A 21,478-nucleotide genomic window follows, 5' to 3' on the forward strand; every position below is an offset into this window, starting at 1 on the left:
AGTGAATTGTTCCCCAACACTACAGTACTCTATAGGGTGCTGAAGCGCAGACTCCTTAGTTCATCAACATCCCCCAACCCCCACCTCCCCGCCTACTCCCCCAATCTCTTGCTATCTGCGGAGGCAAGTTGATTGAAAGGGACCGGAGCCAATCGTAGGTCTCCATCCATCCTCATTCCCCCAATGGGCCGAGCAGCATGGAAGGGGAGGTCCAGTCTGTCTCGCTCATTTTCTGCAAGCCGGAGTGACAGTCTGCTGTAACCAGGGTAATCCGAAGGCAACTGGTTCGACTCCTCCTGCTGTTGCTGCAGGCCAAGGTGCTGGCCAAGTCTAGCCTGTTAACTAGAGGGGACTTTCAGCTGTATAGGTCTGAGGCACCATTCTGTAGCCGTTTGGTTTACCAGCCCAGCCTGCCTATGGAAGAAATGGAAGAAGAGTTAAAATGTCCGGTGTGCGGTTCTTTCTATCGAGAGCCTATCATTCTGCCTTGCTCTCACAATTTGTGCCAAGCGTGCGCCCGCAACATCCTGGTTCAGACCCCGGAGTCTGAGTCTCCCCAGAGCCGTCGGGCCTCCGGTTCTGGGGTCTCTGATTATGACTATCTGGACATGGATAAGATGAGTCTATACAGCGAAGCGGACAGCGGCTACGGCTCCTATGCAGGTTTCGCCAGTGCCCCCACCACTCCCTGTCAGAAGTCCCCCAACGGAGTCCGAGTGTTTCCCCCGGCCATGCCACCCCCTGCGGCCCACTTGTCAGCATCTCTGGCCCCAGTTCCTCGCAACTCCTGCATCACTTGTCCACAGTGCCACCGTAGCCTGATCCTAGACGACCGGGGATTGCGCGGCTTTCCTAAAAACCGCGTTCTGGAAGGGGTCATCGATCGCTATCAGCAGAGCAAAGCTGCGGCCCTCAAGTGCCAGCTCTGTGAAAAGGCGCCCAAGGAGGCTACAGTAATGTGCGAACAGTGCGATGTTTTCTACTGCGACCCATGTCGGCTCAGATGCCACCCGCCTAGGGGACCTCTGGCTAAACACCGACTGGTGCCCCCAGCCCAAGGCCGGGTTAGTCGGCGGCTGAGTCCCCGCAAAATTTCCACCTGCACGGATCATGAGCTGGAAAACCACAGTATGTATTGCGTCCAGTGCAAGATGCCTGTGTGTTACCAGTGTTTGGAAGAGGGGAAACACTCTAGTCATGAAGTCAAGGCTTTGGGGGCTATGTGGAAGCAGCACAAGGTGAGTTTTACTAAATCTCCTCCGTCCCCCCTTCCCCAGACCCCTTTTCCCTTCCCAGCCACAACTGCACTCTTTCCATCTGTACCGTCATAAAATTGTTTTGCACTAGGGTGTTCCTCTCTTTCAAACACAGTACACCTCGTTCAGACCTTATGGTCAGGGGGGCAGTGCGGGGTACTGTTTTCTTGCTTTGTCTGGTGCATTGCAGGAGACATGGTGCCCTTTAAAATTCAGTGGGAGACTGAATGCTTCAGAAAGAGGAACTGGGAAGACGAAGTGGATGGTCTGAGGGACAGTGATGTTCAAGGTCATCTGCACAAGTTGGCCTTCAGAGTACGGCTGTGGTCAGCTTTCCAATGGAACGCGCTTAGTTGCTGGTAGCATCAGTGCTCCTGGAGAAATAAAATGGAGAAATAAATATGCAAGGATTAGATGTTTGTTCTAATTCGGCGGATGCACAAGATGCGGGAGACTTTATGCTCACACAGACCTATTGGGAAATGGGAGTGTAAATTCACCAGAAGGCCGAGGAAAATGTGACCGCGCATGCGGTTGGCTTAGAAAGATCAGCTGGGGTTAGAGCTCCCTGGATCTTTGAATCTTTTTTGGGTGGGTGGTTGCTGTGAATATGTCTAGCGTAAATGGAATATTGATGAACTAGAATTAGCTTCTAACTACATCACCTCACGCCAGTGTGTCACCGCATCTCAGTGTAACAACCGGAGTCATTGTATAGGTGGTAAAACTGCTGTTGCCTTAGGAACAGATGCTGCGTAGGCTGATATCCCCTCCCGCCTGCGTGCAGAGAACTAAGGCAGAAGTAACTTCAATTGGGCATACTCTGTGGATCTGCCTCAACCTGGGAATTGCTGAGCCCTCTCCATCTTGATAATGCACCAGCAATGGGCTCTCTGTCTTTATGCTTCAGCAAACGCCACTGGGAACTCCTTGTAGAAGTCACCTGTTAACGTGTTTATTTTTTTCCAGTGTCTACAGACTGAAAGTCTCATTTATTGATGTTATATCCCCCACCTGTTGGAGGGGACACTTGCTATCAGTATCTCCCAAGAAAATCAGCATAAACTTGTGCTTTAATTTTATTTTTAAAATTTACGTTATGGAGGATGTTAAGGGGAAAGCAAACACAGGATAAACTTCAGTGAATTTTGGGTTATACTTTCAATTACTTTGTATAATGACTATACCAATTCACTGATCCACCAAGAATTAATGAGTGTGTCTGTCCTGCCACAGACACTCTAACAATTGACATTTTCCCTTTTTGTCATCGTTGTTAATCTGATAGCTATGAACTTGTTTTAATTTATTTTTCTATAATTATTAGTGATTTGGAGTATTTTTTTCGTATAGCTGTTAATATCTTGGATTTCTTTTTTTAACTGTTCATGTATTCTCACAATTTATATATTGGAGAATGCCTCTTGTTCTTACATATTTGAATCAATTCCTTATATATCTCCAATAGGACACCTATATTAAAGAAATTTGTTACAAAGATTTTCTTTTCACACAACTATTTCCCTTCAAATTTTACTTGCCTTGATTTTATTTGTCCAGAAAAATGTTGAATTTTAAGTAATCAAAATTATCCATTTTATCTCCTGTGACCTCTATGGCATGGTTCATCAGGAACCTTGAACTCTTCCCCTATTCCTAATTATCCCTAATTGTGAAAGGTATCTCCTCTCTAGCTCCTCTAATTTGTTTATGGCATGACTATACAGGCATATTATATGCATTTACATTATAATATATGTCGTGCATCAATTTGTAGCTTATTATTGGAATGAGTTTGTCAAGCTGCTGGAAAGGTCTCTAGCATTTTTTTTCTATACCTATATAGTGTTGGTGCTTCCTCTAAGAAAAGGTTAAGGAAAGGTCTGTTTCCATGCTTTCCAGTGATGTTTAAAACCTAAGAAGAAACAACAACTGGGTGTTGTATGTTTTCAAAAGCATTTTCTGTATATCTTGTTAAATTATAAAAGAGTCATTATAGCACATTATGTTTAGGTTTTTTAGAGAATTAATCACAAATTAGTGGTATAAATTTAACCCAGTCATAGTGTATAATTTTGCAATATATTGCCAGAGCCTCTTTGCTAATATTTGATTCAATGGATTTTGAATACTCCATTTCTGCATCAATATTCATTAGGTATAGTGGCTAACAATTTTCTTTCCATAGTTTAGATCTAAAGATAATATTTCTAGCATTGAAGGAGTTTGATAGGGTCCCTTTTTTCATAATTTAGCAGTTTTTGTAATAATGGAATTAATTATTCTTTGAATGTTTGATAGAATTGATATGTAAATTCATCTGATCTTTTTTTCTTTCAGATTTACTGCTTGTTCAATTTATTTTTTTTCTGAAATGGGATTTTTAAACTTTGATTTCTTGTTTTGCTAATCTGGATATTTTATATTTCTGTAAATACTGATCTTTTCATTTAAATTATCAGTTTTATTGGCATATGATTGGAAAAATATTTTCTAGTGATTTATTTTTTCATTGGTTGTAGATTCTCCTTCTTAATTTTTTGATATTAGCAGCTAGGTTCTCTCTGTTTTACAGATAAGACTAACTAGTGGAGTTTCTACTTTATTACGTTTATTAAAATAAATTTTTTACATAAGCAAAAATCCCTCCCATCCACCATAGGAAAATAAAAGAAAAAAAATCCCTGTTAAAAACATATAGTCATATACAGTCAAGGAAAAATGCATATATACATCTATCTGTCTATCTACCTCTCCGTCTATCTATCTGTGTCTCTGTATATGTATTTTCAATGTATTTACACACATCTATATGTAGAGGTGTGTGTGTGTGTGTGTGTGTGTGTGTGTGTGTGTGTGTGTGTGTACACATGTGTATGTTTTATTCTGCATTCTAGATCTTTCAGGTATGAGGAGGTGGGCAGCATGTTTCATCATTATTCCCCTGAAGTTGTGATTGTTCATTATGTTGACAAGAGTTCCTAAGTTTTTCAAAGTTATTTGTCTTTGCTGTTGTTGTATAAATGGTTCTCCTGATTGTGTTCACTTCATTTTACATCAGTTCATGCAAGTCTCCCTGATTTTCTTTGAAACTATCCCTTTCATCATTTTTTACAGTACATTAACATTCTATCACACATTTTTGTACATCCATAGTTAAAGTTTCTTTTCCCTAGGAAAGTCATGTTTTTAATTGGCTCTCCCTCTTACTCCCCCTTTTCTCTTTCTTCCCTTTCTTTCCTATTTCCATGTTGAATGAGATTTATTTCCATACCCAATTGTATGTGTTTGCATTTTCTTCCTTCCTTTGACCTTTTCAGATGAACATACTGAGAAAACATCAGTATAAATGTTACATTCCCACCTGTCCTTCTTTGTTTGTATAGACTTGTGCACCCTAATTATGTGAGATAGACAGTTTTTCTTAACCTTTCTCTTCCCTATTTCCCTAGTGTGTTCTTTTCCTCCTGCCTTTCTATTCTTTTAAGAATAACAAAACATTTGTAAACTAAAAATAAAAATCTTAATTAAAAAAGTAATAATAATATTTAAAAAAGAATAACAAAACATAAGATAACCATTCCAAGACTCTCTGTCCAGATGACCTCTGTGATCACTGATATTGATAAGGTTCAGAGAATCATTTTCTCCTATTGGAGTATAAGGAATTGGGACAGCTAGGTGGTGCAGTGGATAGAGCACTGGACCTGTAGTCAGGAAGATTTAAGTTCAAATACAGCCACAGATTCTTGACACTTACTAGCTGTGTGATGCTGGGTCTCTTAACACCAAACTGCCTCACAAAAACAAGAGGAATGTAAGGAGTTTATCTATGATTGTTCATTTGTGTTTACCTTTTTATATTTCTGTTAACTCCTCTGTTTGAACTTCAGAGTTGTTATGTTACTCTTGTCCTTCCATCAGGAATACTTGAAAGTCTTCTATTTCATTAAAGATTTAGTTATACTCAATTTTCTTGGATAAGTTATTCTTAGCTGATGTCCTATATACTTTTACCTTCTGAAATATCGTATTCTAAATTTTCTGGTTTTTTTTATACTGGTAGCTGTTAAGTCATATGTGATCCTCACTGTAGCTCCTTAGTATTTGAATTCTGTCTGACTGCTTGCTTTATTTTTTCTTTGACCTATAAGCTTTGAGTTTTGGCTGTGATGTTCCTGGGAGTTTTCATTTTGAGGTTTATTTCAGGAGGTGACCAGTGGGTTCTTTCTATTTCAGTTTTGCCTTCCAGTTCTGAGAAATCTGGGCAATTTTCTTGAAATATGAATCCTAAGTTCTTTTTATGGTGATGGTTTTCAGGTAGTCCAATGATTCTTAAATTATCTCTCAATCTGTTTTCCAGGTCAGCTGTTTTTGCCATAAGATAAAATACATTTTTTCTTCTTTTTTCAGTCTTTTGATTTTTAAAAATATATTTATGGTTGCCTCCTGGAGTTATAAGTTTCTATGTGGTTCATTCTAATATCCAGAGAGTTCTTTTCTTGAGCATGATTTTTGTACCTCGTGTGCAAATCTATTAATTTTCTTTCCAATTCTTTCTTCTATAGACCTCATTGCTTTTCTTTTCTTTTTCTGGTAATTTTTTTTATTTTAAACTGAAATACAAAATGGAAAAAGAAAAAAAAATTGCCAAGTACACAGCCAAGCATGAGAGGATTCAATATAAAACATTAAATTTCCATTTAAAAAAAACCCCTATATAATAAGTACCATACATTTTTTCATGCTCCCCAGCTTTTTCTTTGCTTCTCTGTTGGTTTTCTTTTGTTCTTTGCTATGTAGTTTTTACTTTATTTCTCCCTCTGCCCTCCCCAAAGAAGGCTACAATTTATCTATCTAAACATACACATATGTGCACACATACACTCATACACATATATGTAAGATCATATTATGCATATTTCCTCCTATTATCTGTTTCTCTGAAGGTAGATAGCATCTTCCTTCATATGTCCAAGTCTTTCCATATTTTTCTAAGTCAACCAGCTCATCATTTCCTACACCACAGCAATATTCCAACCCAATCATACCCTGTCTGAGAGATTGTCTGTGAAAGTTTCCCCCATCCTAATTTTCTGCATTCCTTCTATTTTTAGCTACATAGGTTTTATTTATACAAGAAAATTTTAATTTAAAATAATCAAAATTATTCTTTTTACACTTCAACAATGTTATCACCTCATAATGTACTTTAAGGTCTGATACTGCTGAATCTACTTCCTTTACATCTTTTCCCTCTGGTTTCTTTGAACTTCCTGACCTTCTTCCAAATTAAACTTGTTATTTTTTTCCTAACTCAGTAAAAGATTTTTAGTAATTTAATTGGAATGACCTTGAATAAATAGATGAGTTAGGTAAAATTATCATTTAAAAGTTACATTGGCTTTACCTACCCATGAACAATAAATATTACCTCAGTTATTTAGCTCTGAGTTTCTTTGTATAAAAAAGTATGTTATGTTTATGGTCATGTAGTTTCTGTGTCTCTTTTGGCAGGTATATACTCAGCTATTTTATGCTGGGTAGGTATTTTAAGTGGTCTAAAATGATATTGAATAATATGGCTGACACACAGTGCAGTTTCTCTATTTTTCACTTCTGATTAAATCTATTTTAACTTTGTCTGAGATTATGCTTACTATCCCTGCTTTTTTACCTACTAAATTCCATTCCTGCCCTTTATTTTATCTTTGTGTGTATCTCTCATTTTTATAATGTTTCCTGAAAGCAGTATATTGTTGAACTCAAATTTTTAATCTGCTATCCATTTCTATTTTATGGGTAAATTCATCCCATTCATATTCTAAGCTACAATTACTTGTTGTGTATTATCCTCCTTCCTGTATTTTCTCACTATCCTTCTCACTTTATTTACCCTATCCCTCCTCACTCCTCTGCTTTACTTTTACCCACTATCTTACCTTTCTATTCCTAACCTACCTACCCTTCCAAGAGTTTCTCCCTTATCCTCTCCCCCTACCCCATCCTCTTGCCCTCTTATTTTTTCAAAATTTTGAAGACTTTTATATATACATACATAAACATATATACACATAAACATATATATATACATATGTACATTTTATATATATACACACATACATACATACATATACACATATATTCCCTATTTAACCCTTTCCCAATAAGAATAAAGTTCCAGTACTTACTACCCTACCCCTACTAGCTTCTTTTGTATCAATTTTTCTTTTTATGCTTCATTTGTAAGAGATAATTACTCCTTTTTATCTCTCCCTAGAATCACCCCATCATATTCAGCTCAGCCCACATCTTTCTTTCAAACTTCCCAAATAATGATAACAATAATATACATACTGCTAATATTTTCACATATATGAAGTAAAGAATTTTACCTTATCAAGTCCTTTATAATTGGTCTTTAATGTTTACCTTATATTTCTTTGGGATGTTATGTGTCAAATTTTTCTTTAAGTTTTTCAGTTCACTAAGTGTCCATTTTTTTTCATTCAGGATTATACTTAAATTTGCTGGGTAAATTACCCTTCATCATAACCCCAGGTCTTGAAATATAGTATTCCAAGATTAACAGTCCTTCAAAGGAGTAGCTCCTAGGTCTTATGTAATCCTTTTTGTAGCTCCATGATATTTAAAACCTTTTTTTCTTGTTGCTTACAATATTTTCTCCTTAACCTGGGATCTTTGAAACTTGGCTATGATATTCCTGTAAGTTTTTTTCTGTGGGATATTTTTTTAGGTTACTTTCTTTTCATAATTTTTTTTATTTTCTTGGATTGCTCTTATTTTTTTTCTATTTTTTTTCCTCACTCTTTCTGATTTTTAAAGTCCTTTTTAAGTTCTTCCAAGAACTCTTTGTGCTTGGGACCATTTGACCTTTCTCACTGAAAAAGGAGTGGTGTTTTTAGCTCCATTATCTTCCTCTGAATATGAACCTAGATCTTTCCTCTCCCCATAGTAACTATCTATGGTTGTGTTCTTCCTCCTTTGCTCACTCATTTTTATTTATTTATTGTTTTATTTTGTTTTTAGAAGCTATTAGTGTAATCAAATTGTAGTCTCAAGGTATGGGAAATGATGCCTGAAGCCTCAGGTCCTTCTTACTGTTATTTTCTGAGGTCTGTTTCAGGGCCTAATTTTAGGCTTTCCTCTCCACTCTTAGCTAGAACCCCCAGCCAGTGTCCCACAAATGATCTTCCTCCCTGCAGTCCCTCTAGTGGCTGCAAACTACAGCTGTCCTCTCTGCCCTGGAACTGAAACTAGAGAATCTGCTCTCTTGCTAGTGCCCATAGCCAGCAGGTCCCTGCCTTTCTGCTGCTGCACTCACCAGGTGTGTGTTAGCTTCATCTCCCCTGCAGCTGCAGCCCAGCCCAGGACTCATCTGGTCAGCACAGCTGTGTTTGGCACACTTCCCCCGTGGAAGGTCCTTCAATCTTCTATGCAGTTATCAAACCCCTACAATGTCTTCAAGATGAAAATTTCCAAGTCTAAAACTGCCTCTCAACACAGCTGCCCCCAGTGCTTGTTTGTTGATTCTGCAGTGAGCCTGGAGGTATTTGCACTTCACTCAGGCCAAACCTTCACCCCCAGAGGTTGGGTCTTTCCTGGGGTCTTCTCAAATTGTCTTAGGAGGATAATTGCTTTACCCTGTGTTTATTTCTATTGCCTGGAGGTAGTGTTCTTTTTTTAGTGGAGGAAATTTAGAGAGCAGAAAGTTTTCTGACCTACTCCACCATCTTCCCAGAATCCTCTTGATCTCATTGATTTTGAGTTTTTTTCCCCCCACTCTTATTCCATTTATGAATATATTTTAATTTTTTTAAAACTCTTCCTTCATCTCTTCCAAGGAATTCTATTTGAATTTGTGCCATATTTTGTTTTCCTTTGAGGCTTTACTTGTAGATGTTTTGGAGTCACTCTCTTTTTCTAGGTTAGTGTATTGAGTGTCACCATAACAGTTTTTCACGGTGGTGATGGTGGTGGTGGTGTGTGTGTATGTGTGTGTGTGTGTGTGTGTGGATGTGTGTGTACACATGCATGTTTTTTTAGCCTACTTTCTGACTTTGGATGTGATGCTAGGGCTAGGACATGAAGCACTTCTGGAGAGAAGGTGTGGGCCTTTCCTTGAGTATTGAGTTTTGTATTATTTTAGGATCTCAGGGATAACTCAGGCAGGAGATTTGTAAACTTTCAGTGTTCACAAAGGGATCTGATGTAAGGCAAAATCTTATTGCTGCCCCCTGTCTTTTCTCAGCAAATTCCTGACCTGCATTTGGTCTGAGCTACAGTAGACTGCTTCTGGACTCAGCAATTATCAGCCAACTGAGAAAACATTTGCAATGTTTCAGAAAAACTTTGAAAATATAGTGCAGTGTTTCAGAGTGACAGAACTGCAGATTCCCATGTGGTAGTTCTGCTCCGGTTTAACTTTATCAGATTTAGTCTGGGAGAGAAACTGGAACTGATATGTTTTGCTCCTGAGTCCAGCCATACAGTGGCCATTTGCTTTTAAACTTGCTTGTCTCTTGATATTCAGCCTAGGGTCTGTAGCCCTTCCCTACCCCTGAGCACCTGGATACATGTCTTCTCCTCTGTACACCCTGAATCTGTGACCTAGAACAAGGAAGCAAGCAACAAAGCTGTTAGATGGCACCCATTCCTTTCAAAGTGTACTGAAATGGGTTTGGAACTTCTTACCCAGCTGTATACCCTCTCCCTGGCTACTAGAGTATTATACATTGTTGTTCCTGGCTAGATCCATTCTTCAGTATCCTTAGACTTCTCTGTCTATCTGCCTTTTCCAGCCTTGATGGAAAATTATTCACTTTGACTTTTTCTTGGATTTTCCCAATAGCTACCACTTGGCACCTGTCCATGAATGCTGCAAGAGTTCTGGTGACATCTGGTTACAGTGCAGAGACATATCATCACTGCCACCACTACCACTATCATCATCATTGTCATCACCACCACCACCATCGTCATCACCATCATTATCATCATCATCATCATCATCACCATCATCATCATCTTTTCTTCTTCTTCTTCTTCTTCTTCTTCTTCTTCTTCTTCTTCTTCTTCTTCTTCTTCTTCTTCTTCTTCTATTCCTCCTCCTCCTCCACATTCTCCTCCTCCTTCTCTTCTTTTTTCTCCTCAATAAATTGTAATAGAAAATATGCATGTGCATCCTGAAATCCAAACCCTCATGTATAACATTTTGAGCACTGGTTTCTGATTCTTGCACTTTATTGAATCTTTTATCATGTTTATATATAATGATGTTTACCCTTTTCCAACAAGAGGTCTGTCTTTCAAATGTCAACATTTTTGAAGATTTATTGAAACATATAACAACAGAAATTATTTTTTCAATAAATTTGATCATACACATCAGATGAGTTGTAAAACAGACATTTATGCTTCTCTGAGTTGTTTGCCACAGTGATGGGGGAGATCTAGCAGAGAGTTCAAGCTGAAAAAAGATTCATATACAGTTGGCAAGGTACTCCATATATTCTTATTTATATATGCAATTTTGTTAGGTATTATGATCCCCAAAACATTACAAACCCTCTAGGAAAGATCTGATACAATTCAAAAGAACATAAGCTTCTTAGGAAAGAGACCATTTTTAATTTTTTTCTTTATATACTCCACATTTGGTTCCTGGTATATAGTAAGCACTTAATAAATGCTTGTTGACTGATTAATTGAAAAGAGTTTGTCCTAATCATCATCCATAGTGGAAAAAATCAGTAGATAAAGAATTGTCCAGATTGTTAAATGTACACTATATGGAGCCATATATATACATATGTAGCTGTGTATATGTATATGTATGGATGCTGGTGAATGTGTATAAATATTTTAAAACTTGTGCATAGACATATGTGCTGTTTTACATGTACAGGGAAGAAGATACAAATTGACAGTAAGGTGGGCTCAGAATTAAATATAAGAATATTATGCTATATTTCCTTCAAAAAATTTCAAAGTTCTTTTAATAACCACAAACTTCTCCCAAGGGAAAAGAAAAAGCTTACCTTTTTGATACCAATATTCTACCAGTGTTATTGAATGCTTTTGAGTCATTGAGTGCAATAGTCTCCAAGGAATTAAAAATGAGCACCAAAAAGAGTGAAATCTAGATCCATGTCAGGTTTTGAGCAGGCTACTACATATAACAAATAAGGAACTTCAAAGAAGTGAGGTAAATAAGTAAGGAAATGTATTCATAAAAAAGAAATTGGATTGGTCACACAGTGAAAGCGAATTACACCAGACAGATTGCCCAAGTACTCCTATCATGTCATGAGAAAGTAAGGAAGGCCTCTAGTATGTTTTTGGTTTCCATTTAGGAAACATATGGAAATACATGGACAAGAGTCACACAGGATGGGGTTGTAATCTTGAATCTTTGGAAGAAATGTTCAAATTGATGAGACCAAAGATTATTTTTTGGTTGGTTTGATTTAGTTGGATGATAATTTTTTTATGTAATCAAAATTGTCTATTTTATCTTTGGTGCTACTCTCTATACTTTGTTCATGGAATCTTCCCTTATTCATATTTCAATAAGGTATTTTTATCTTATTCTTCTACTTTGTTTATGATATGACCTTCTATATCTTGGTCATTTATACCTCCTATACTAAGTTATTTATTCTCCTTCCAATTGTCTCATGTAAAGCTGTATTTCTTGTCCAGTTTTTTCCTCTTATTTCATTCATATGATTATTTTTAAAAATTTTGTTTCTCCCAGGAATTTTATTAGAAACTCTGGCAAATCCGTGATTTTCTTTGAAGCTTTTCTTGTAGATAATGTGGAATTATCATCTTTTCCTGGGTTTGGGTCTTGAACATCCCTGGCTCCATAATGTTTCTTTATGATCAGTGTTTCCTCATTTTTTTTCAGCCTTACTTCCTGAATTGGGACTTTATGGTTCTGAGGCAGCTAGGTGGCCCAGTGAATAGAGCACTGGACCTGGAGTCAGGAGGACCTGAGTTCAAATCTAGTCTCAGACACTTGACACTTACTAGCTGTGTAACCTTAGGCAAGTTACTTTATCCCAATTGCCTTGCTTTCCCCCCTCCAAAAATGGTGGTCCTTCTTTAGTACGTATCTATTATCTAGGGTCTGGATAATGAATTATATTAATTCATTGGATAATGAACCAGCTCAATGGATGATAAATGTTATTCAAGAACTTTGGAAGTCATTTTTCTGTGCTAGCCTGATATGTATGGTTGGTGCTCTGCATTGGGTAATTTATGATCTGTAACAGTCTGTGGAGTCTTCTGCATTGATTGCTACCCTCCTTGGCTAAGTACCATTGTGTTTCTAGCCCTGGATGAAGGTCAGGGCAACATAGGGTTCCAAACACCCTTGGCTAGACTCTGGTTTAGTTCCTGGCTCCCTTCCCCATCTCTAGAGCCTCTAATTCCTTAACTGGAAGATATCCATGAACTGTGTTCCAGAGCTGTACTTTTATATCTGTACCCCTTTTCTATTGCCCATAGGTGACTCTCTGTGCTAATTTGGGCAGGCAAAATGCAAATACTGTAGTTTCTGTTTTAATCATTTCTTTGTCCAATTATTTTTTTCCTGGAATAGTGAGAAAGCTAGACTGCTATGCTTCTGTTGACTACTATCTTGAGGAAATTTATCAGAATTTTCTTTACAGGAGAAATCCTCCATCATTTCCTTTGAAGTACTTATTATTCAATTTGATATGTATTGTGTTAGGTCTAGTTTTGTTTCTTAAGTTTTTGTTAAGGTTAATTTGTTATTATTTTTATTTCTTGGGGAGGCACTGCTGTCCAGTAAACAGAGTGCTAGGCTTGGAGTAGGAAGTCCCTGGGTTCAGATTCCTCCTTTGTCACCTATTGGTTCTGTGATCCTGGATGTGTCTCAAGATGGTCTCTGGGGCTTATCTACTCGAGTCATAGATTTGTTGCGATCTGAAGTTCCCATCCTGTGAGCTCCCAATATTGACAAAATTAAAAATTCTTCGTATATTTTTCTGGTATTTTTTCCAGTTTCTTTTAACCCATGTATACATTTAACATACTGGATGGCTTTTTGGCATTTTTGTTCTGCTGCCTTGTTCACTCCCTTGTCCCTTCCTTTTCCTTGTCCAAAAAAAGGTTATTTTATTTTGAGAATCTTTAGTTTCTCCCCTTTTGTCTCCTTTTCCCTTTTAATTAATTTATTGAGGGAGGCATTCTTATATAACTATGCCAGAAAGAATGGAGTTTGGGGATCTGGGCTTTTCACAATCTGTTGCTCCACATCTTGTTGGAACCAAATTCCTCCATGGAATCTGTTGCAGTGGAATCTTACCTAGCCTTTTCTAAATACTTTGAAATTTGCTCCTCCACACTTTGGAACAAATATCATATATTTGTTCCTTCCTTATATATTACAAACAAGTTCTAAAATGGTGTGATTACTTCCTCTCAAGGTTCCATTTATTTACCTATAGTTACATAAATACAGTATGCCTTTCAAATTATTTTATTGAAAATATCATAAAATGACATAAATGGGGACATTGCTCTATGAAAGAAGATATTTTTCTATGCGTATGAGCCACTATGTGATAGTGACCATTATATAAATGGGTTTAATTTGAAGAAAATAAGACTTCATGGGGAAGGGAATCATGAAAAGTTTTTACATATTTAAAATAAATGAATGAAAATGAAGTAATTAAGTATTATATATATATATATACGTATATATGTATATATATATGTATATATATATATATCTATACTATGCATAAAGTACTATACTTAGCACTAGAGAGTCAAACAGAAAAATCAGACATCTTTTATTAAGGAGATCACATTGCTATAGGGAAGATAACACATATGGAAGGTTGTGCTTGGGAAATACCCAATGGTCCTCAGGGTACAGTGTCAAAGCAGATAATGTATCTTTTTAAAGAGTCATTTCTACAATAAAACTGTGTTTTTTCTAATGCTAAGCCATTTAACAGTGCCAAGAACTTCGGTGGTGAACTTTCTTTTTCAGGTGTTCAAGTAGCTATAGTTGCTGATGAGGAAGATGTTACAGTACCTGCAGGGGCATTTGCTAGGTTTTATCTCCACAAGATGGATGATGACTGGAGGGACTAAGGTAGAAGCAGGGCTGGTGATCTCAGAGATGTTATGTGATATTGTGCTTACCTCTTAGCAGTGGCAGTAGGTCACTTGTTGTTGATGGGGATATTGGGCCCCTTCTGTACAACAGCTCCAAGATGCTATCCAAGGTTGGGTCAGAAGCAAAGCCAGTGGTCTGGGGGATGTTGCTGTTTGCAGGATTCATAGTCCTGAACTGTCTTTTCTGGAGTCTGAGCAGAAGATGGTGGCAATCCTTAGACCTGCTTGGCACATAATACTTCCTTTCTCTTCCACAAAGCGTCTTGCAGCTCTAGCTAAGTTGGCTTACCTGCTGTGTCAGTGTTAGTTAGTTGATAGGGTGGTGGTGGTTGTGGTTGTGGTATGGGTATAGTAAGTCCCCGTCATGTGAAAGATGAATTGTTCTGCATAACTACAGAGAACAAAAGATCCATAGCTAGATATACAGAGACAGATTTAGGGTCAGCATAAAAAAGAATCTTCAAAAAATTAGAACTTTCCTATGATGGAATAGATTGCCACACAAAGTAGTAACTAGTCACTAGAATCATTACAGCAGAGTCTGAATGCCCTTCTATTACTGACTTTGTAGAAAGAATTTCTGTACTAGAGGAAAAACTGAACTAGATGACCTTGATAGTCCCCTCCAACTCTAAAATTATAGTATTCTACAGCATGAAATTCAGCATGGGAGAAAGAAATAAACAATTTGTAACCTATGGAAAATATCACTACAGAAAAATAGCTCTAGATTCAAAGACTGAATTTAATATTTGGAAACTTCTCAACAATGACTTTTTGGCTCATAGGTTTATCCTGTGCAAGCATGAGAATATATTTCATGTCTTTTTCTTTTAAGACAAAAAAGATAATCAAGTAAATATTCAATGGATTTGAAAAGAAAATCTCTTGCATGTTAAATATAGACTACATAAACTTAACATAGGTAAGACTTTTTTTCCTTCACATCATCCCAAACAGATATACTATGTGCCATCTGTGAGGTGGATTTACTCCCTACATCTGTTATATGGATTGCTAAAAATATAGCTGATGAGGATTCTGGGGAGATGGAGTAATAAGGCAGGAAATTACCTGGCTCTCCTAAATCACCCCCCAAACAAACAATTTAAAATAATGCTGAACTTTAAGCTGCAGAAATAATTAAAAATCAGGATAAAGCAGTTGTCAGCCTAAGATATCTTGGGAGGATGTTAAGAAAGACCCAACTGTTTTGTTAATATATTTTTGCTTGATGGGAAGATCTTTCCCATCCATTAATAGGCCCATGTGACCTGCTGAAATCATTAAGTTTTAGTGTTTAGACCATAGCTTGCTTAATCATGAAATATACCAACAGTTACGTTCATATTCATCTGGGACTCTCAATGAATTAGATCACAAGTATTTGTTATTTTATTTTAACTATTCTGAATTGTTTTTTAAACTAAGTTTTATTAATGTCTTTGTTTTTACATTACAATAATTTCTGGAAAATAAGGAAATGATTAAGCAAAACCACTTAACATAGTGAGCACATCTAGAAATACATACAGTATTCTGGCCTAATCCTAAAAGTGCTCTCAAATTTTGTAAAATTAATTTATATTATTACAAACATTTGAAGCATGTTTTCAAATGGTTATATATAATTAATTTATACTTTTTGTTGGATCCATAATTTCATCTGTGACTCCCTCCATCAATGCAGATCATAAAAACTCTTCTTGTTTTTGTCCTGTGCATTTCTTGCTGATGTTTTGATGACTGTGATGTCACAAAATCCTGACAAAGGAGCTAACTGGTGAGTAGGACCTTCCTCTTCTCCTTTCTATTATTTTGATGGCACCAATGTAACAAAACTAGGTTACCTATATTTATTTCTTATTCTTGCAGTACAGCTGTCCTATATTCATTTCTATTTTATATATCCCAGTTATTGATTTTATGCTACTTTGCATTCATAATTGTCTTTGGCGGCTTATGCAAAGTTTATGCATTAGCAAAGCACAAAAGCAAGAGATACAAAGAGAAATTCCACTTAAAGTTACTGTAGACATTATAAAATATTTGGGGGTCTACCTGCCAAAACAAACCCAGGAACTATATGAACAGAATTGCAAAACATTTTTCACACAAATAAAGTCAGATCTAAATAATTGGAAAAACATGAGTTGCTCATAGGTAGGACAAGCTACTATAATAAAAATGACAATTCTACCTAAGTTAATTTACTTATTCAGTGCCATACCAATCAAACTACCAAAAAGTATTTTATAGAGCTTGAAAAAAATAATAACAAAATTCAACTAGAAGAACAAAAGGTCCAGAATTCCAGGGGAATGAATGAAAACAAATACTAGGGAAGGTGGCCTAGCCATACCAGATTTAAAATTACATTATAAAGCAGCAATCACCAAAACTACTTCATACAAGCTAAGAAATAGAGTGGTGGATTAGTAGAATAGGTTACGTACACAAGACAGAGTAGTTAATGAATATAGTAATCTACTGTTTGATAAACCCAAAGACTCAAGCTTCTGGGATAAGAACTCACTAGTTGACAAAAGCTGCTGGGAAAAATGGGAAATAGTATGGTAGAAACTAGGCATAGACCAACCTCTTACACCATATACCAAAATAAAATCAAAATGGATACATGATTTAGGTATAAAGGCTGATGCTATAAGCAAACTGGGAGAACAAGGAATAGTTTACCTGTCAGATTTGTGGAGGACGGAAGAATTTATGACCAAACAAGAGATAGAGGACATTGTGAAATGCAAAATGGGTGATTTTGATTACATTAAATTGAAAAAGTTTTGTGCAAACAGAGCCAATGCAACCATGATTAGGAGGGAAGCAGAAAACTGGGAAAGAATTTTTACAACCAACATCTCTGATAAAGGCCGCACTTCTAAGATATATAAATAACTGAGTCAAATTTATAAGAATATAAGTCATTTCCCAATTGATAAATAGTCAAAGGATATGAAAAAGAAGTTTTCAGATGAAGAAATTAAAGTTATCTATAGTAATATGAAAAAATGCTCTAAATCCCTATTGATTAGGGAAATGCAAATCCAAACAACTCTGAGATGCCACATCACACCTATCAGATTGGCTAACATAACAAAACAGGAAAATGATAAATGTTGGAGAAGATGTGGGAAAATTGAAACACTAATGCATTGGTGGTGGAGTTGTGAACTGATCTCACCATTCTGGAGAACAATTTAGAACTATGCCCAAAGGGCTATAAAACTGCTCATACCTTTTGATCCAGCAATGCCACTTCTAGGTCTGTATCGCAAAGAGATCATAGAATGGGAAAAGGATCCACATGTACAAAGAGATTTATAGCAGCTCTTTTTGTGGTGGCCAAGAATTGGAAATAGAGGGGATGGCCATCAGTTGAAGAATGGCTGAACAAGTTCTGGTGTATGAATGTAATGGGATACTATTGTGCTATAAGAAATGATGAGCATGCAGACTTCAGAAAAACCTAGAAAGATTTGAATGAACTGATGCTGAGCGAAGTGAGCAGAATCAGGAAAACATTGTACATAGTAACAGCCACAATGTGAGATGACTAACTTTGATAGACTTATCTCTTCTTAGCAATGCAAGGATCCAAGATAACTCCAAAGGACTCATGACGAAAAATGCTGTCCACATCAAGAAAAAGAATTATGAAGTCTGAATGTAGATTGAAGCATATTGTTTGCCCTCTCTTTTTTTTCCTTTTTTTGTTTCTTTTTTTCTCTTGGTTTCTCCAATTGGTTCTAATTCTTCTTTACAACATGACAATGTTAAAAAATAGGTTCAATATGAATGCATATGTAGAGCCTATATCAAATTACATGCTATCTTGGGGTGGGGGGAGGGAAGAGATGGGGAGAAAATTTGGAACTCAAAGTCTAATGGAAGCAAATGTTGAAAACTAAAAATTATTTAACTAAAAAGAAAAATTTATGCATGCCACACATCTTTCATTGCTCTTTTAGTAATTTGTGATTTGAATTCTTCTGAAATCATGATGTTCCAAGAGCTAAAGTCGCATAATATCACCAGAAAAATAATGGTATTTGAGTTGGGACAAAGAGTTTTTCATGAATGTATTCAACTGGTATGAGACTACTTGAATGCAAAAGCAGATATAATTCCGACAAATAGAACATATAACGAGAAGACATCTTATCAAAGGTTTTGTACACTGATATGGAGAATATAAGGTCCCAGTGGAAAAGGGCTTCTCTATAGATAGTAAAATCCTCCAGATGCTCTTGCTTGTAGATAATACTGTATTGATTTCATTAAGTCTTAGAACATTATAGGACCTTACTAGTTAGATCCATGATTAACAAAAAGAAATCAGCTAAACAATATACATAGGGGAAAAACACATAAATATAAATATGACATGAAGTTATAAGGCCACTGAATTGGTGTGTTGTTTATAGGTATAGGAGAGACAACACAGATGGGAAAATGAGTTCGGCTCAAAATTGAGTAGAAGAAAGAGGGCAGGCTGGTTGGCATTTGGAAACTACACAGTACTTTCATTGACACCAAGTTCCTTCCTAGTTCAGATTCCTATCTTTTCCCTTTTTTCTTAAAAATTAAACATCTTATATGTACTCTTTTTAAAATTTTTTTTTATTTTTTAATTCCAAATTCTCTCCCTCCTTCCACTTTCCCCCCATCCATTGCAAAAGAAAGAAATATAATGTCCATCGTACTTATGAATTTATGCAAAATTTATTTCTGCATTAGCCATATAATGGGGGGAATAAAGCAAAAACAAATAAAGAAAGAGAGGAAATGTTTCCATCTGCACTCTGAGTTCCTTGATTCTCTTTCTGGAGGTGGAGATAATTTTATATCCTGAGTCCTTTGGAGTTGTGATGGATCATTATATTGATTAGTGTTACTAAGTCTTTCATGGTTGATAATCTTTACAATATTGCTGTTTCTGTGTAGATTATTCTCCTGGTTTTTCTCACTTCACTTGGCATCATATTAATCTTCCCAGTATTTTCTATGACATTCACTTACCAAAATTTGTTCAGCCATTCCTCAATTAATAAATATCCCTTCAGTTTCTAATTCCTTATTATCAGAAAGATAACTATTATAAATATTTTTGTACATATGGATCCTTTTCCTTTTTCTTTGACTCTGGAGTATAAACCAAGTAATGGTATTGCTGGGTAAATTTTATAGCCCTTTGGACATATTTTCAAATTGTTCTCCAGAGTTCACACCACCAATAGTGCCTTAGTATACCTAATTAGTTTTCCACAATCTCTCTGGTACTTGTCATTTTCCTTCCCTGTCATGTTAACCATGAGGTTAGATATGAAATGGTACCTCAGAGTTTTTAAAATTTGCATGTCTCTAATTATGAGTGATTTAGAGTATTTTTATATGTCAATTTTTACGCATTTATCTCAGTTCTCTATGTATTTGAGAAATGAGACCCTTATCAGAGAAACTTTCTGTAAATGTTTTCCAGTTTCCTGCCTTCCTTCTAATTTTGGCCACATTGGATTTGTGTATGTGAAAAAGTTTCATGGAATTATGGAATTAAAATGATTCATTTTACCTCCAATATCTCTTATTTTATCATGAAGTTTTCTTTTCTCCACAGATGTAAAAGAGTTTCTTCCATGCTCCACTAATATGTTTGTTACACCAACTTTTGTGTTCAAATTATTTACCCACTTTTGAGTTTATCTTGGTATACAGTGTCAGATGTGGGTCTATGACCAGTTCATATTTTTAATATTTTTTTTATTTTTTAAACATTTCTCAATTACATGTAAAACATTTTAAAATTCATTTTTTAAACACTTTGAGTTCTAAATTCTCACTTTCCCACCCTCCTGACCCTCCCTTCTCATTGAGAAGGCAAACAATTTGATATAGATTATACATGTGAAGGCATGGGAAACATTTCAATATTAAGCATGTTGCAAAAGGAAACAGAAAAAATAAAAGTAAAATTTTAAAAAGTATGCTTCAATCTGCATTCAGAGTTCATTAGTTCTCTCTCTGGAGGTGAATATAGTTTTTCATTAAGGGTCCTTTGGAGCTGTCTTGGTTCATCAGCTAATCAAAGTAAAGTCTCTCACAGTTGATCCTCCTTATAATATTGCTGTCATTGTGTACAATGTCCTGTTTCTGCTTACATCACTTTGAATGAATTCTTATAGATTTTCACAAGGTTTTCTGAAGCTCATCATTTTTTATAGCACAATAGTATCTTATCACAATCATATACTACAACTGATTTAGCCTTTTGGCAATTGATGGGCATCCCCTCAATTTCCAAATCTTTGCTGCCACAAAAGAACTCCTATAAATATTTTGGTACAAATAGGTCCTTTCCCCTTTTCCATGAGCTCTTTAAGATATAGACCTGGTAGTGGTATCGCTGGGTCAAAGAGTTTATAGTCCTCTGGACATTGTTCCAATTGTTCTTCAGAATGATTGGACCAGTTTACAACTCCACCAATGTTGTATTAGTGTCCCAATTTTTCCATATCCCTCTCCAACATTTGTCACTATCCTTTTTGGTCATGTTAATCAATGTGATAGGTGTCATATTGTACCTCAAAGTTGTTTTAATTTTCATCTCTCTAATCGGCAGTGATATAGAGCATTTTTCCATGTGACTATTATAGTTTTGATTTCTTCTGAAAATTGACTGTTCATATCCTTTGATGATTTATCAACTGGAGAATCACACTTACTTGTATAATCAATTCCACTGATCCACCACTCTCTTTCTTAGCCAATACTATATTGTATTGAGGATTACTGCTTTGTAATATAATTTAAAATCTGGTACTCTAGACTACTATTCTTCACATTTTTTCATTGATTCCCTTGATATTCTTTGATAGTTTCATCAGGATGGCACAGAATAAATATGTTAACTAAGGTAGAATTGTCATTTTTATTATATAGGCTTGGTCTGCCAATGGGCAATTAATATTCCTTCAATTGTTTAGATCCATATTTGTGTGAAAAGTGTTTTGTACTTGTGTTCA

The 21,478-nt window shown here is 36.1% G+C and overlaps 1 protein-coding gene across 1 annotated transcript in view; it reads left to right on the top strand.

Annotated features, from left to right (window-relative positions):
• The first annotated feature begins 263 nt into the window (after nt 1-263).
• TRIM9 (tripartite motif containing 9) overlaps nt 264-21,478 on the top strand; it is a 173,317-nt gene continuing 152,102 nt past the window's right edge. The window contains exon 1 of the mRNA XM_036749208.1: nt 264-1,238. Coding sequence (XP_036605103.1) covers nt 417-1,238 — 822 coding nt within the window. The 5' untranslated portion in view covers nt 264-416. The remainder of the gene's footprint in view (nt 1,239-21,478) is intronic.

The sequence above is a fragment of the Trichosurus vulpecula genome, chromosome 3, assembly GCF_011100635.1.
Source record: "Trichosurus vulpecula isolate mTriVul1 chromosome 3, mTriVul1.pri, whole genome shotgun sequence".
NCBI lineage: Eukaryota > Metazoa > Chordata > Mammalia > Diprotodontia > Phalangeridae > Trichosurus > Trichosurus vulpecula.